We start from the raw sequence: 15,463 nt of genomic DNA on the forward strand, positions 1-15,463 counted from the left end.
TTGCACGATTTATATTACACCAGTAATTCATTGTACCATGACACACATATATAATTGGTTCCTCTTAGGACCACTAGGGGGCTCTGCAGAAAGGGTTTTTATAATTTATTTTAGTCCGTTTAGGGAAAGGTTTCCCCATGATGCTTTAAAATTCTGAACTTTCAAAACTTGAAAAAGATCACCTAATCCAGCTTTCTTATTTTCCAGGTGAGAAAACCAAGTTGGCCAAGACAGCTGGCATGGAGGAGAGCTGGAATCAAAAATATCCTCTTGGTTCCTGTGGCAGGGGTTCCAGAAAATCTTTTTTGCCATGTGCCTCCCCTGAGTGATTCACTCCCTGTGGCTATTTCCTTTCTTTGCTGCCACAATCTTAGTAATATTTGCTAAGACAGTGTAGTGTATTTGTGATATTTTTCTAATAGGGTACTTTACTAATTGGTTAGGTGAAAGAAGTGCGTGAAATATAAACTTCTAAGTAACCTTTATTATTCTAAAACGTTTTATTCAAACTATCGAATCACCAAAACCATATTACTTACTGTAAACTCTCCCAACCACTTCACATTGCCTTTCAAACTTACTTTCCACTTAAAACATTTTACTCTTATCTTTACTCATTTATTCATTCAATATTTATTAAGTGCCTACTAGTGCCAGATACTGTGGTAGGCCCTAGACCTACAGAATTAAAGCTGCCCTTCTTCCCCAGAAAACATCTATTTCTCCATTTTTCACTGTAATATACATGTAAATTATTTTCACATGCTTTATTCAGTGGTTCTCACAGTGTGGTCCCTGAACCAGGAGTAGGAGCAGCAGCATTTGGGAACTTGTTAGAAGTACAAATTGTTAGGCCTACCCCACACTCCAACGATGGGGCCCAACAATCCGATTTTTTAAACAATGGATTCCGATGTATACTCAAATTTAAAAACTACGGCTTTAGTTCCACAGCTAGGTATTTATTATCAAAATAGATCAAAGATCAATACCCGGCTTCTAAAACCATTTCAAACATCTCCATGGAGCATGGGACCCAACAAAGACCATATTTAATTCAATGATTTGTAATACCTCGCATGATCGTAATAGTGGCTCTGTAATGGCTTCAGAACAAAAACGGACAGCGGTGGATTTTCTGGGCCTACGAGCTGCAGAAAACCGGCCGGTCTGAGTTCTGGGATAGTGTTTTTTCATACACAGAGCCAAGCGCATTAAGCCCGTGGGTCTGCTTGAGTTCAGGGCAGTGCTCCAAGCCGACTGGGGCCGTAGGAACCCGTCAGGTTGGACTCCAGCCCTTGGCTAGGGGCTGGAAGCCCGGAGCATACCATACAGGTTTGAAGCCAGGCGGAGGAACAGGAGACGACCGGGGAGGCCGGTGTGTGGCAGGCTCGCGCGGAAGCCGCACCCTCCAGGCCCCAAACGCCGGCAGGGCGGAGCCACGCGGCCGCAGCTCCGGCAGGGAGGCGCGGCGCGGCGCGACGCGGGGCTCGCCGCTTCCCGGCTCGCGGCTGAGGCGTGTGGGGCTACAACCGTAGCGGCTGCGCCGCCCGGTCGGGTCAGCGTCGTGCGCATGCGCGGGGCCGGCGCCATTTTGGTGGCCGGGCACGGAGGTGATCCCATACTGGAGAGAGCGAGGCGGCCGGGGTGGCAGTGGCAGTGTTGGTGTGCTCGGGTGTGAATCGCCGAAGGAGGAGGCAGTGGAGGAAGAGGTGGCGGCGGTGGCGGTGGTCGTAGCGGTGGCGGAGGAGGCGGGTACGAATCAGCTGCGGGCGGAGACATGGCCAACATCGCGGTGCAGCGAATCAAGCGGGAGTTCAAGGAGGTGCTGAAGAGCGAGGAGGTCAGAAATGAACTCCGGGACATCCCCCATCTCAGCCCAGGGCGGGAGGGCCCTGCCAGCGGCGGCTCCCAATATCCCGGTAACCCCCGGGTGGCCCTCCTTGCGGCCGCTCTTCTGCCTGTGGGGAAGCAGCAGTCTCCCCCCTTCTTCCGCCGCCTTCCCCTCCCCTCCCAGGGCCCTGGGATGGACGGTCTCGCGGGCGGATCGTGTGGAGAGGAACATGGTTTGGGGGGGGGGCAGATGGAGAAGGGGCACTTGGTGGGTGTGAGCTGTAGAGAGACCCCGGGGCAGTGGCAACAGCTGGAAGTGTGGCTGTAAGGTGGTGGGGAGGGAGCAGGCCGAGCCTGAGAAAACCCGGGAAGTGGGTTGGGGGAAGGGGAAAGGTGGTAACTGGATCCGGAGAGCCGCGCTGCTCAAAGGCCCACACTTTTAAGGGTATTCTCGGTTATAGCCTGTCTGGCCTCCACTGTCCTTTCCTTAAAGCAAGTCCCTAGTTATTGATGAAAGGAGAAGGATGTTTTGAGTTGCTCGCTCTTGGTTGGGTGTTGGGAGAGAAGAGGAGACATAATGGGATACTGTCTTATTTGAGTGGGGGATAAGGGAATTTTCACCTCAAATAGGAAATTAATTCCAATCTAGACCATTATCTCATTTTCATTTACCCCCGATTCCTAGGCCTCTTTTGTGTTGACACCTAAAGCTTGTGACTGGGTGAAGGCAAGTTTTTTTTTTTGTATGAAAGTCATTTAAATATTTTTAGCTAGGAAAAAATAATGGGAGTGTATGAGAAGCTTATTTCAAAATATTGCTTACAAGTTACAGAAGTTACAGATCAGAAAGCCTCTCCTAAGACAATGCCTTTGTGACTGTGTTGTGCCGTGAAACTTCATTATGATGTGCCTCATAGTTAATTCTTACTTTTGAAAAACAGCCGTATTAAACACATGGGATTTTGCCCGATTAATACATTGTTATAGTTTCTTATCAAGTGAGTAGGTATATCATAATATATCGGAAATGATTTTAAAAAAAATTTTTGTCAAGCTGCTCTTGAGTTCTGCAGAATTTAGATCCTTTAGTGTTAGCCACATTTATTTATATAAGATATTTAAAGTGTTCTAGTAATTTGACTCAAAACCATGTAAGTGTCAGTAAAATTTTTCATACCCAAATCAACAAGAATACCAGATTGTTTTTCCTCCTTGGATTTAACAAACAAAAATTAATAAGCAATACTGAAATGATTATTATTTTCAAGATGTCACATGCCATTTTTGAACGTATCATTGCTGTTTGTATTTTTTTCTTATGTTGGTGCTTTGATAATCTCAATGATTTATGAAATTCAGCACTCTAAATGTGTGATGAGCAATTGACATAAATCTGGTAGCACTTCAGCTTTTTTTTTGCTACCGAGTCTATACTGATTATGTATCTTTCCAGTTAGAGAAAGTAATTCTTTAAAATTATTTAAAAATGGCAAATACTAGATTTATTGAGTGTAGTATATAAGTAATGATCGGTTTTGCAGAGCAAAACCTCTGTGTTTGTTCATGTGCCAAAATTCTGAATGGAAGGATGACTTTGTATTTTGTATTGCAGAAATAGAGTCATAAATGTACTGATACACAGTGAAACAATGATTTTATTTTTTATTTAATAAGAAGACATATTCCAGGATAGTTGACGTATATGTTCCTAATGAAAGATTGCAGCTAATAGTGTTACCAACAGCCTAAAACATTCCTTTTGTAATAAGGTTGTACAATCCCGAAACTTAATATAAAACTTCTAATGCTTTATTTTCTAATACTTAAAAGTGATAAGTTGCTGCTCTCGTGATTTATATGGTCTCTGCTTGTATGCAGTGACTTTTCACTGTGATATTCTTAGTACTTAAATTGAACCTTAAAAGAAATCTTGTATTGCTATAGTAATGCATATTGTTAAAATAATACTGCTGTTTATATGTAAGGGATGGTGAAGCCTTGCTTCAAATAAGTGTCTTAGTGTTTCAGAGGAAGAAAACAGGAAATGCAAACACAAACTTTTTTTTAAAGAATCGTACCTTTATAAATATGGAAGGAATCTTCTTCTGGAAAGTATGTTTCAAAGTACATTTAAGAAAGGGTCAGATAATTTAATTTTGGAATATAACCAATAAATAGCTTTATTGGCTCCAATATTTTATTTCACCTGTGTTTTAGTAGGGCCAGTTCTGTAAGTGAATTATTTTCAACTCATTGAGGGATTTATAGTACAGTCCATGTGCTTCCTTTTTAAGTATGTAAATGCACTGTCTTGAGTGGTTGATCTAATAATCAAGTTTTTTGTGTCACCTGTGTAAATTTCCAGTTTACCAAAGTTTATTTCATATGCTTGTGTTTACTAGGAATACTGGTTGATTTAAGGATGGGGGGGCAGCTTTTAAGTGCCTTTGTAATGATTGCTAATGTTTGCTGAATTCTGGCCATAAAAAGTTATAATTGGCCATTTTTAAGTGTGTTGTTAATTAAAGTATAGCCTCTAAGATAAAGCAAATGTGAAAGGCCAGGTGCAGAATAGTGTGAAGACCACCATTTTTATCAGAGGGGAAACTATACAGATTCATATAATATATATATTTTGTGTGTATATATCTGAAGGGGTTAATGACAGGTTGGTAGTTGGATATGTCTGGGACAACATGCACCAAAAGATCCCCTTTGAATTTTGAAACATTCGAACATGTTACTTAGTCAAAACAAATAAAATAATAAATAAAGGCACCGTCTAGGACATTTTTCCTTGAGTCTGTCTGGAAATTTATCCTTTATCTGTCATATTTTTCTGAGTGAGAATTTCAAGTAATGTTTCAAAATTGATAGGAATGGAAAATTTGTTTAGAGTACATTCTAATTTTATGAGTCGAATTACATAAGTGAATTGTTGATTGTGAGGATATAACAACTATAATCTTTATTCATTGGTTATTTACTATTACTGCTGTTAACTACCATTTAGAGTGGCTCTCAGTACGATTTTTTTAAATACATTTTTGCTAATTCTCAAGAACAGGTCTTTGAATTAGATTTCCTATTTCTTAAAGGAGAAAATATTCAGAAAAGTTAAATTATTTGTCTGCAAACATAAAGCTTTGGGATTTGGATCTAGGTCTGCTTGTGTTTATATTGTACCACACTGTCTTGACTTGCTAAGGATAGGCCTGCTTTTAATTGTTTAAAAATAATTGATCATGGTTTGTATTACTTGTTAAAGGATTTAAACACAACGTAATTTAATTGTTAACATTTAATTGTAAACATTAATATAGGTTTTGCCTGTAATTAATGTAAAGATTTACTTGCATTTCAGTATGCAAAATATTTTAAAATTTGAAGCTCAATGAAGTAAAATGCCCTTAAATCAGAGCACTTACTCTTTCTTGCAGTTTTTGTGCTATTTGGTACCTGTAGTTTTTTTTCATATTGTAGCTGTGCTTCGCTAACATTTTATAGGATTCTTAACAGAGACTATTTAAATCTATGGCATTAACAAATTGGTTTCATGAATAAGGTTTGTGTAAGTTTTCCTTAAGCATTTAAGTGGATTTTTGTATCATTGTTTAATATATAACATATTCGATCTAACTTCATTAGATTATTTCAGATACGTAGTAGCACAGCCAACCCTCCCTCCCACCTCCTTACCCTCTTTCTGCCAGTTGTATCAACTAGAAATGTCTTCAGATGTTGCCAAATGTTGAGAACACTGCTGTAGATGAAACTCTTTAGAAGAACATTTAAGACTATTAACTATGTAAGATGTGTAGTTTAATTTATATAAAAGATGGACAGTAAAGGTACAAAAAATTATATAGCATGGCTATTACTAGCTTTGAATGTTTTGTTTCTGTTTTTTTTTAAAGACTAAGTTTGTTTCTCCTTTATAAATTAATGATTATCTTTTTCTTTTAAACTTCATCCTTTTTGATTTAAAGAAAAAGCTTTGAAATCGCTGTTAAAAACCAATGTAAGCAGTATTAGAAAAAGTTTTTAGTAGAAAAGTGGTTGGTTTGTTGTTACAGTGACATAAGTTATAGTTCTGCATAACTTATTTAAATAGTGTGCTTTTTGGGGTTCTGGGTGTGAGTTGAGCAAGGAAAGTTTATAGACTAAAAAAAATCAAAATCTATTGAAGTAATACTGTTTGGGGTGCATTTCTTGTTTACTATTATAAAGACTTTGATCTGTGTCCATCAGGCATAGATTTACCATGTTTCCCCGAAAATAAGACCTAACCTGACCATCAGCTCTAATGCGTCTTTTGGAACAAAAATTAATATAAGATCGGGTCTTATTTTAATATAAGACCCTAAGACCCGATCTTATATAATGTAATATAATATAACAAATACCGGGTCATACTTACTTTTGCTCCAAAAGACGCGTTAGAGCTGATGGTCTGGCTAGGTCTTATTTTTGGGGAAACACGATAGATGCATCTGGCGTCCCCTGTCACCTCTTCGTAAAGAATATATCTTATTTCCCAGTAAATGTTATCAACAGTTACTGAGCATATTGACCAGAGCCCCAAAGACTTACCTGGTTGGAGATAGATGAAAATGTTAGCTGCAGAGAGTAAATACTATAGGACTTGTGAGGATAGGTGTATGAAAAGAGGTTCTTGAGGTAGGTCCCAAAGGAAAGTTAGGACTGACCTCAAATTTCAGAAGACTGTCCCAAAGGAATTACAGGAATACTGTAATAAGCAAATGATCTCTTCTGTATGCATCTGAATTGGAACTAGGAAGCAGAGATTATTGACAAAATAAGGAACACATTTACATACTTAGAACAGAAAGATTGCATGGCTCTAGTATACACAAACATAGTTGTGGAAGTTAGAGCATCTTTGTAAGTTTCTTCATTGTTGTCTTTGGAAAGAAACACAGTTTTCATATCAAAGTAAAATGTGCATGTAATAAAGTGTGACCAGCACTGAAATGAATAAACAGAATATTGCCAGCACCATAGGAACCCCCACCCCCACCCCTTTCCTGACTTCTAATAGCATAGATGAGCTTTGAGTGTTTGAGTAAAAGAATAGAAATGAGTGTATACTACATGCTTGTTTTAATTTTGAGGGTTTTTAAAAGATGCCTGTGTTCAAAAAATATATTAATATATAGCGGTCATGTCTAAAATTGCTTCTAAGAAATGTGTCTTAGAAATGTGTTAAGATTCACTGACTGTTAAGTGTTGAAAGAGACCTTAGATCTAGGCCAGACTCACCTATGAGTAAGATCAGGAAACTGAGGTCTGAAGAGATTGATTGGTGCTCAGTGACATAGAACTAGTTAATGGTGAACCCAGTCCACTCCAGCCATTATATCTGATGGTTTTATGGGACTATCCTTTTCATAAATAATACATAAAAGCTGAATGCTAGTAAAACTTTTAAGTATAACAATAAATGACAGTTTGGTATTGAGTATTGTATTTAAGTGTATTTTGCTTTTCTTTCTTGGTGTGAGAACTTAAATTTGCCAGGAGGCAGAGATATGTAGCTCCTTAAGCATAATAAAGTAAATTTAGCTTAGTGAGTAAGAGTGCAGACTTTGGAATTAGATTTGCTTTGAGTCCTGGCTTTTCTTCTTAATGCATGCAGCACTGACTGTATCTCAGTTTTCTTATCTGTGAAAATGTGGGAAGATTAAAAGTCTTTACAGTGCTTAGAGCAACGCATGGGACACATTAAACATTCAGTAAATGGATGGCTGTTAAGATATCAGAATTAACTGTGCTTTCATTTTCTGCTTATTGTTCTTGGATCATAAAGGTTTCCTTCAATGGTTTAGTGATAGGTATACTTGAATTTGACTAAGAAAAGGCTTGACATATGGAGCTTTAGTGCTTCTGATAGCGTTTCTTTGTCATTGTGTGCAAACAACCTATGGGGCTAGTGGCTGAGGAGAATACAAAAGAATATATGTGGACCTTATGTTAGCGATTATTTAAAAAAGGTGCATTGAGCATTATTATAAATGTTTTCTTGGGCACATAACAAGTTTTTCTATGAAGTAGAATTGTAGTACATATCTGAGTGTATTTTCATCTTTTGCAGGACTAGCTAGCAGTACATAAGAGTTCTAATGACCTAAGACTTAGATTTTTGTCAGTCAGATAGATATGAAATGGTAATTTATTTTAATTTTCATTCCCTAGTCAGTAGACATATTAAGTATATATTTGTGTTTATTAGCCTTTAGGCTTTCTTGTGTGAATTTAGCATTAGCATTCCTTATCCATTTTTGAGAAATTGTATGGTTTGTATTTTTCTTGATTTGCGGAATTCTTTATGGATATAATTTTAACTGCTTCCATTATGTGGCTTGACTTTTAACTTTATTTTGTGTTATTCTCTTTTTGAAATTGTGGTAAAATACACATAACAAAATTTACCATCTTGTATATTTTTAAGTGTATAATTTCTTTGGCATTAAATACATTCACATTGTCGTGCAACCATTACCACTATCCATCTCCAGAAGTCTTCATCTTGTAAAACCAACTCTGTACCCATAAAACACCTAACTCCCTACTTCTCCGAAGCCCAGCCCCTAACCATCACCATTCTACTTTCTGTCTCTGTGAATTTGACTATTCTATTATACATTATCCTTTTATGACTGGCTATTTTACCTAACTTTGTTATATCTTTTGTCTTACCAAAGTTTAATTTTAAAGTAGTCAGATAGTCAGATTTTTCTGTCTTTTCCTTATGTTGTGCCTTTTGTATTTTGTTTAAGAAATTTTTTCCTGCTTTGATTATAATAAAGATACTCTCCTATATTTGGTTCTCAAAAGTTAATTCATTCCTTAACTTCTATACTCCGGCTTCTGTCTCTACCATGTCATATTGAAATAATTTCTTCAGGCATTACCAATAGCTTCCAAATTGTCAAATGCATAGTAACTTCTCAGCAATCCATGTTTTACACCTTTCTTCAGCATTTACATTCTCATCTCCGAGATTTCCTCTTTGTTTTGATACTGCTTTTCCAGTATCTTCATTCTGGAAATTCTGGAAATTCTTCATTAAAGAAATTTCCAGTTTGTTTTGATAGTGCTTTTCCTTCAGTCTGTTACTACCCTTTATATTGCTGGTTTCATCCCCTCATCTCCATTTGTATCCTGACTCTGTCCTGCATTCCTTTGTTAATCACCCTAAGTCAGGTTTTTGTATTTCAAATGGACTATTTATATTACAATAGTTTACTTAGTGACACTTATTTCTCTGCCTTTAATCATCTCTGCCCACATCTATCTATTCAGCCCTCCTGGTGACATGTCACTAGATTTAATTTGGTAAGTATGATCTTGTCATTTTCCTCTAGGTTCTCTACTGCGTATTGCATATTCAAAACCTTTATACTCTTCTAGTCCACCTTTCCAGACCTGTTTCCTGTAAGTCTCAATGTTGTTGCATGCCTACACCCTAACTATCCCTCAAACCTTTAGTTGTACTAAATTGCTTGCTATTTAGTTGTTCTGTCTGCCTGGAATAAGCCCTCACCTCCATTCTTTGTCTTTTGAAATTTAGTTATCCTAAAATGCCACTTCTGTTAAGCCTTACTTGAACCCACAATTTACCTCTGTTCTCCAGTATTACTTTGTCAGGATTTTATTAAAGCAGGTATTATTGATAATTGTATTATGTCTTTCTGCTCCTGGTAGATCATTGAGCTCCGTGAGGATTCTTATCTTTTTCTCCAGCATTTTGCATGGTGTCTGGGATGTAATAGGCTTGGTAACATTTAAAGTACTCCAAAAAAATCTGATGGGTATCTAATTTTTTTGGAGCTGCTGCCGAAAGTGTTGTTTGCATACGTTTAGGGCAGACCTATGATACTCTTCATTATTTTCAGCCTTTGTGTGATTATGGATATTTTTCTAGTAATTACAAATGCAGGGTGAGTATATGTAGCCTTTTGTCTCAAGTGACCATGGGTGCTTTATTTTTAGGGTTTTTCGTTTGTTTTAGGTGACCTGTCCTGTTTGGGATTGGCATACGTAATTGTGGATTGTCTGATACTGTTGTTTTCAGCAGTGATAATAAAACATTTTGTGCTTCATTTTGCTTATATTATTTTGTGGTAGTTCCTTCATTAAAAAATATATGCTGTAGTTTATGCATCTGTTTATTGTATATTTGGTTATTTCCAGTTTCTTGCTGGTGCACATGTGCAAGACTTTTGGGTGTGTATCTGAGAGTGGTATTACTAGGTCATTGGGTATTTGAATGAGATTTTACGTGGTTGTATATGTGAGACATTTTTTGTGTCTGTGGGATTGGTCATACTTTGATTATATTCTTAGGTGTTTACTTAGGTGCTTTATCTCTATCTACCCATAGGAACTGTGTGAGTCATTGAGGGCAGGGACCAAGTATCACTGATTTTTGGTTCTTCATTGCTTGACACATTGCCTGGTAAGCCAGAGGCACTTGTTTTCCTGAATTAGTTCAAGGATTTTTTTTTTTGAAGCTCCAAGGGAGCTCATCCCCAACCACTATGAAAGTAATAACTTTTATCCGGCCTCTGGGACTAGTAAGAGTTGATTGTGTTGGTAAAGGTGGCCTCCAGGTGAAGTTGGGTTTCTGTTCTAAATTTAAGTGTTGATAATATAGTCAGGTCCTGAATTGGGGTGATATAATGTCCAAGCCAAAAACTGGGAAGTAAGATCGTGGTGAGGGAATCTTTTTTTTTTTCTTTCTTGCATTATTTTGTAGTCTTCTTGTTTGAAGATCTCAAGGGGCGTCTGTTTAGTATTATATGTGACAACATCTGTACCTACGGTTTAACTCTTTAGTTTAATTCTACATTTTGCTTCATTTCTTTAACAAATACTTATTGAATGCCACCTGTGTTATTAGTAAGATAGACATGGTCCATGCTGTTGTGGAGTAAATTATGGTCCAGTAAGGCAATGAGATGTTGAACAGCTAATTATGTGTGTGTTTGTTGGGTTTACGTAAGGAAAATTGGGGGTGGGGGGTGGGGTAACAACCTCAGGGAGAAGGTTTCTAGGGAATAACCCTTAAACTTATACTTGGGAGGGTAAATTGTAATTAACTTTGTTATACATTAGGATGATCAACTCTAATATGCATATAGAAAGCTAATGTTATTATACAGTCAAGAATGTGGAGCCATTTAATTGCTTTTGCCCTTTAAATAGCCAATTGCTTCAATAAGTGTTTGCTTATTGAAGTTTGGAAAATACAGGGAACTGTATTCAATTAAAAATTACCTATAATCCCACCCCCACGGATAATTCTTTTCTTTAAAATGTTTGTTTTGTCTATGAAATATTTCAAATATGCAGAGATACTCTTAACTTTGGTATTTCCTCCCATTGTTTTTTCTATGTATGTCATATATACACATATTTAGAAGTTGTCTTTTTTTTTAAGAGCTTTGAATATAATTTTCATGTGACTTTACACCCAAATCTATAATTTTTAATGTTTTTTAGTCATTTGAAGCAGTCTTTTCCTACTAGACTCCAGGCTTCTCAAGGCTAGGCATCAAGGCGCATCCATCCATGTATGTTAGTACCAACAGCTCATTTATGTTTGAGAGCCCGCTTTATGCTGTGTCACAAGCTCCATGCTATGTGCTAGGGACATAGTGAGGAGTGGGGTAAAAGAAGAGAGACAAGCAAGTGATAAATGCAACGGCGAGAAATATAATAATATTGTACAGATGAAATTAATTAGCTGTCTTTGATTGGGTGTTCAGGAAAGGCCTTTCCTAGGATTTTAGACTTAGATTGAGATCAGAATTATAAAGCCATGTGTCTCAGGAAGATCTTTCCACATCAGAGGAAACAGTTTAATGTAAAGGTCTTGAAGCAGGGATGCATTTGCTATGAGGTGATTGTGGCTGGAGTATTATGGGTGAGGGAGGAGAATGGTGCAAGATAAAGTTGAAGATGCAGTTGGGAGTCAGATCACATAAGATTTTCTAAGTCCGAAGTAAGACATTTAGATTTTTAGTGACTGAAAGCCGTTTGAGGATTTAAAGCAAAGGACAAAATTTGTGTGTTTAAAAGACTACGTTGGCTGCTGTATGGAGAATGAAGAGACTGAAGGTATGAGGAAAAGGGATTCAAGAGTTGAGTTTGGCTGGACGTAACAAAAGAAACAGTAGTAATGGTTCAAACGAATAACAGTCTGGGGGGCACTATTCCCGAGTTGCTTTGTTAGGGGCCTTACGGTGTTAATACACTACTTCTAAATTTCAGTTTACCATTCTTAGGAGTTTGACCCTTGTCCTTAAACTCTTAAAATGGCTGTCAGTGATCCAGACAATATGTCAGGAAGGGAAAGGCATGAGCTGAGGCACATGCCAGCTGAGTTCCTTCCCTTTAAAGAGCTTTCTGAGAAGCCCCATTAAGTGACCTCTGTTTTTATTTTTTTAATCCAGGACTGTGTCATAACCTCTGTGAGAGGCTAGGAAATGTTTTGTAGCTGAGCACATTGCTCCCCAATTTAAAATTGTGGTTTCATTAGCAAGGAAGAGGAGAAAGGAAATTGGTTAGGCAACTTTTCATGTATATGTTGGGGGAGAGGCAGGAATGAACTCAGCTCATTTGGGGAGCCTTTCTAGGTAGCCTAGGCAAGAGATGATTGTAGCTTGGGGTTAAGGTTGAATAGGGGGCTGAAGAGAAGTAGAAATATTTGGGAGATGTTTTAAAGGTCGAGTCACCAGAACTTGCTGATGGTGCAGCGGGGAAATGTAGAACCAGGAAAAGCATGTAGATTTTGTTTTTAGCAACTAGATAGATGGTGGTGCTAATTTCTGAGATGGAAAAGAGTGGGAGGAGCACATTGGAGTTGTCAGGGAAGAATAAGAATTTTGCTTTGTTCTTGGAAGGTGGGGAAGTAACAAGCAGTTGAATAGGTATATGAGTCTGGAGTTCAGACCTGGAGAGAGATTTGGGCATCATAGGTATATAGATGGTCTATTTAAAGCTTAGACTGGGTGACTTAACTCTAGGAGAATTTGGTTTGAAAAGGAAGATGGTCTAGGACAAAGTCCTGGTAATTGTCTTGGGGTCCTAGCACATTTCAAGTTGAACCAAGGAGAACCAATAAAGGATTAGGAGAGTGAGCTATTAGTGATGTATTAGCAAAACCAGGAGAGAGGGGTGTCAGTGACGCCGAGAAGACAGAGTGGTCAACTTTGTCTTCCTGCTGAAGGAGAAATGACTTGAATTTGCAGCACGGTCATCCTTGGTGGCCTTTCATTGGAATGGTGAAGATGGGTGTTATTGGAGTGGGTTAAGAGGAAGTGAGATGAGGAGCTGGCAACTCTGGTCAATTTTTGAAAGGAGTTTTGCTTTGATAGGGGAGCAGAGAAGAGGAGGAGGTGGAGAACATGGCTTCAGAGAGCTTTTTAAAATATTTTCTGTTGTATATTAGTGTATGTTTGTATGTTGATGGGAGAAATTGATTATGCTTGAGAGAGGAGTAATTGAAGGTGCAAAGTCCTTGAGAAGAACAGAGGGTTGGTATTCCTAGCATAAGGGAAGGGTGATTCTTTAATAGGAACAGAAACACCCAGGGCCAAGTGAAGTTTCCATTGATATTTGTGTATATTCTTCACTTGAACATGAGACCAATTAATGGTGGTTGTGTGTGTGTTTTATTTTTATTTTTTCCAGCAATACTGCTTGGGGCAGACACTTTTTTAAAATTGTGGAATGAGTTTGACTAGCTTTGGGGCTTTGCCACACGAGAACCACAAAGGAAGAAAAACATCAAGGTTGTCGAGAGTATTTGCAAGGGAGTGACTATAATAAGTGCCTATGGAATCAAAACTGGTTAAGGAGGGACAAGAGGACATGACGTTCACTGATTGATAATGAGGGAGAGTAGTGATGTTTCAATGAAGCTAGCAGATAGGTGGGTTTGGATTACTCAAGTCAACTTAATATAAGGATGTTGGTAATGGAGAGTCTTGACATGGATTTCGGAGAAGGTGCAGTTTTTGTTGATGACAAAAACAAGGGTATGACTGTAGGGAAGAGAACTTCCACTCTGTTAATATTTATCAGGAACACAGACAGTCCTCATTTCCTTGCTCGTCTATGAGAATTGAGAAGAAATGTACAAAGCTGACAAACTTAAGTGAAAATCTCTACTCAACCACAGACAGCTGTGGATACTAATATCTTTTTTTCTTTTTACCAAATCAGTATCTTAGTATGTGTACTGTTTTGTATCTTTTTTTTTTTCTCTTCAATTTATTGGGGTGACAATTGTTAGTAAAATTACATAGATTTCTGGTGTACAATTCTGTAATACATCATCTATAAATCCCATTGTGTGTTCACCACCCAGAGTCCGTTCTCTTTCCATCACCATATATTTGACTTTTTTTTTCTTAATGTACTCTTATGACCAAAGTGCTTTCCATTCAGAAAGGTTGTTGTAAATTACTGTAGCACTGGCACTGCATGAGGCAGCCCATTTCACCATATTCTCACCGTTAATGCAATCTTTTTTTCCTTATAGTCAAAGAGAAAAATCAACTGTCTGTCTTTTTAGTGAGACTAACCTGTATTTGTTCAAAACTTTCCTAGATACATTTGAGGGATCAAAAGTCTATTGGTCTTATAAAATGTGTTTGCAATCCTATCTATTTCATTGTTTTGAAACAGTATGGATTATTCTTTGTAAATTTGGATATATATATTTGAGAACTAGGTGGCTTTTAGAGAGTGATTGTTAAAAGGCATTTAAAGCTTTTTTTCCAGTTTTTGTCCTTAGGTTCTGTTCATATTCAGAATGATTAGTCTGGTGTTTTTTTAAAAAAAATCCTTAATATAATACTACTTATGATGTTATTGATGTAGTAAATACAGGGTACAGTTTACCTCATTTTTACATTCCTTTTTCCCGCTGTTATTTTACTTAATCTCTATTTTATCAATTGAGTCCATGAATTTTCAATTTTACTTTATTTCAGTGAGTCACTGGTTCCATTGTTTTTCTTTCTGTTTGTTTTAGTTCTTTAGTTTTATTATTTTGCTGTCGGGTCTTTGTACCCTTTTAAATTCCTTCTTAAATTTTCTTAGGCGATATAGAAATTTAGAAGATAAAAGAATTGTTTTAAATTACTTAAGGATACAGTGCCTTGGTGTCAAATTTTTCCAAATACAGAAATATAGAGTAAAAGTTTTTGATACCCATCCACTCTTTCCTTCCTTCAGTCCTAATCTTCTCTTCCAGAGGGAACCTTTAAAAACTTTTTCTGTGTATTTACATGTTTAGAAAATATAGGAGCTTTCAGTTTAAGAACTTTAATAAATACAACTAAGAGTATAGCCACACTAAAAGTACTTTAGCTCTGTGCGATGATAGTTACTGTAAAGGAAAACCTATACTGTATCACAAGACTTGTGAACAAAGGCATCTAAGAACAGCTTTTTGACACCGAACTACATAGTTTGTAAGTGGAAGAGTTTTATACTCATTTAGATTTTGACAGGAGAATGTCATTAAGTTTGATTAATAAAAATTAAAAATATGTATCAGAGTTTTTATTTTTTATCTTGTAATACTTTATTA

At 37.2% G+C, this 15,463-nt stretch overlaps 1 protein-coding gene and 1 long non-coding RNA gene across 7 annotated transcripts in view; one reads left to right on the forward strand and one right to left on the reverse strand.

Moving 5' to 3' along the window:
- LOC109458377 (uncharacterized) overlaps positions 1 to 1,629 on the reverse strand; it is a 43,133-nt gene extending 41,504 nt beyond the window's left edge. For all 4 annotated transcript variants that reach the window (XR_012493723.1, XR_012493724.1, XR_002139213.2 and 1 more), the window contains exon 1: positions 1,075 to 1,629. This is a non-coding gene — a long non-coding RNA (uncharacterized LOC109458377). The remainder of the gene's footprint in view (positions 1 to 1,074) is intronic.
- Positions 1,583 to 15,463, forward strand: part of UBE2K (ubiquitin conjugating enzyme E2 K) — a 57,509-nt gene continuing 43,628 nt past the window's right edge. The window contains exon 1 of one of the 3 annotated variants that reach the window (XM_019751921.2): positions 1,583 to 1,843. In XM_019751921.2, coding sequence (XP_019607480.1) covers positions 1,781 to 1,843 — 63 coding nt within the window. In that variant the 5' untranslated portion in view covers positions 1,583 to 1,780. Of the gene's footprint in view, positions 1,923 to 15,463 lie in introns of all 3 variants that reach the window. The other 2 variants (XM_019751922.2, XM_074324573.1) reach the window with 2 other exon arrangements.

This window comes from Rhinolophus sinicus, linkage group LG02 (assembly GCF_036562045.2).
Source record: "Rhinolophus sinicus isolate RSC01 linkage group LG02, ASM3656204v1, whole genome shotgun sequence".
Classification (NCBI taxonomy): domain Eukaryota; kingdom Metazoa; phylum Chordata; class Mammalia; order Chiroptera; family Rhinolophidae; genus Rhinolophus; species Rhinolophus sinicus.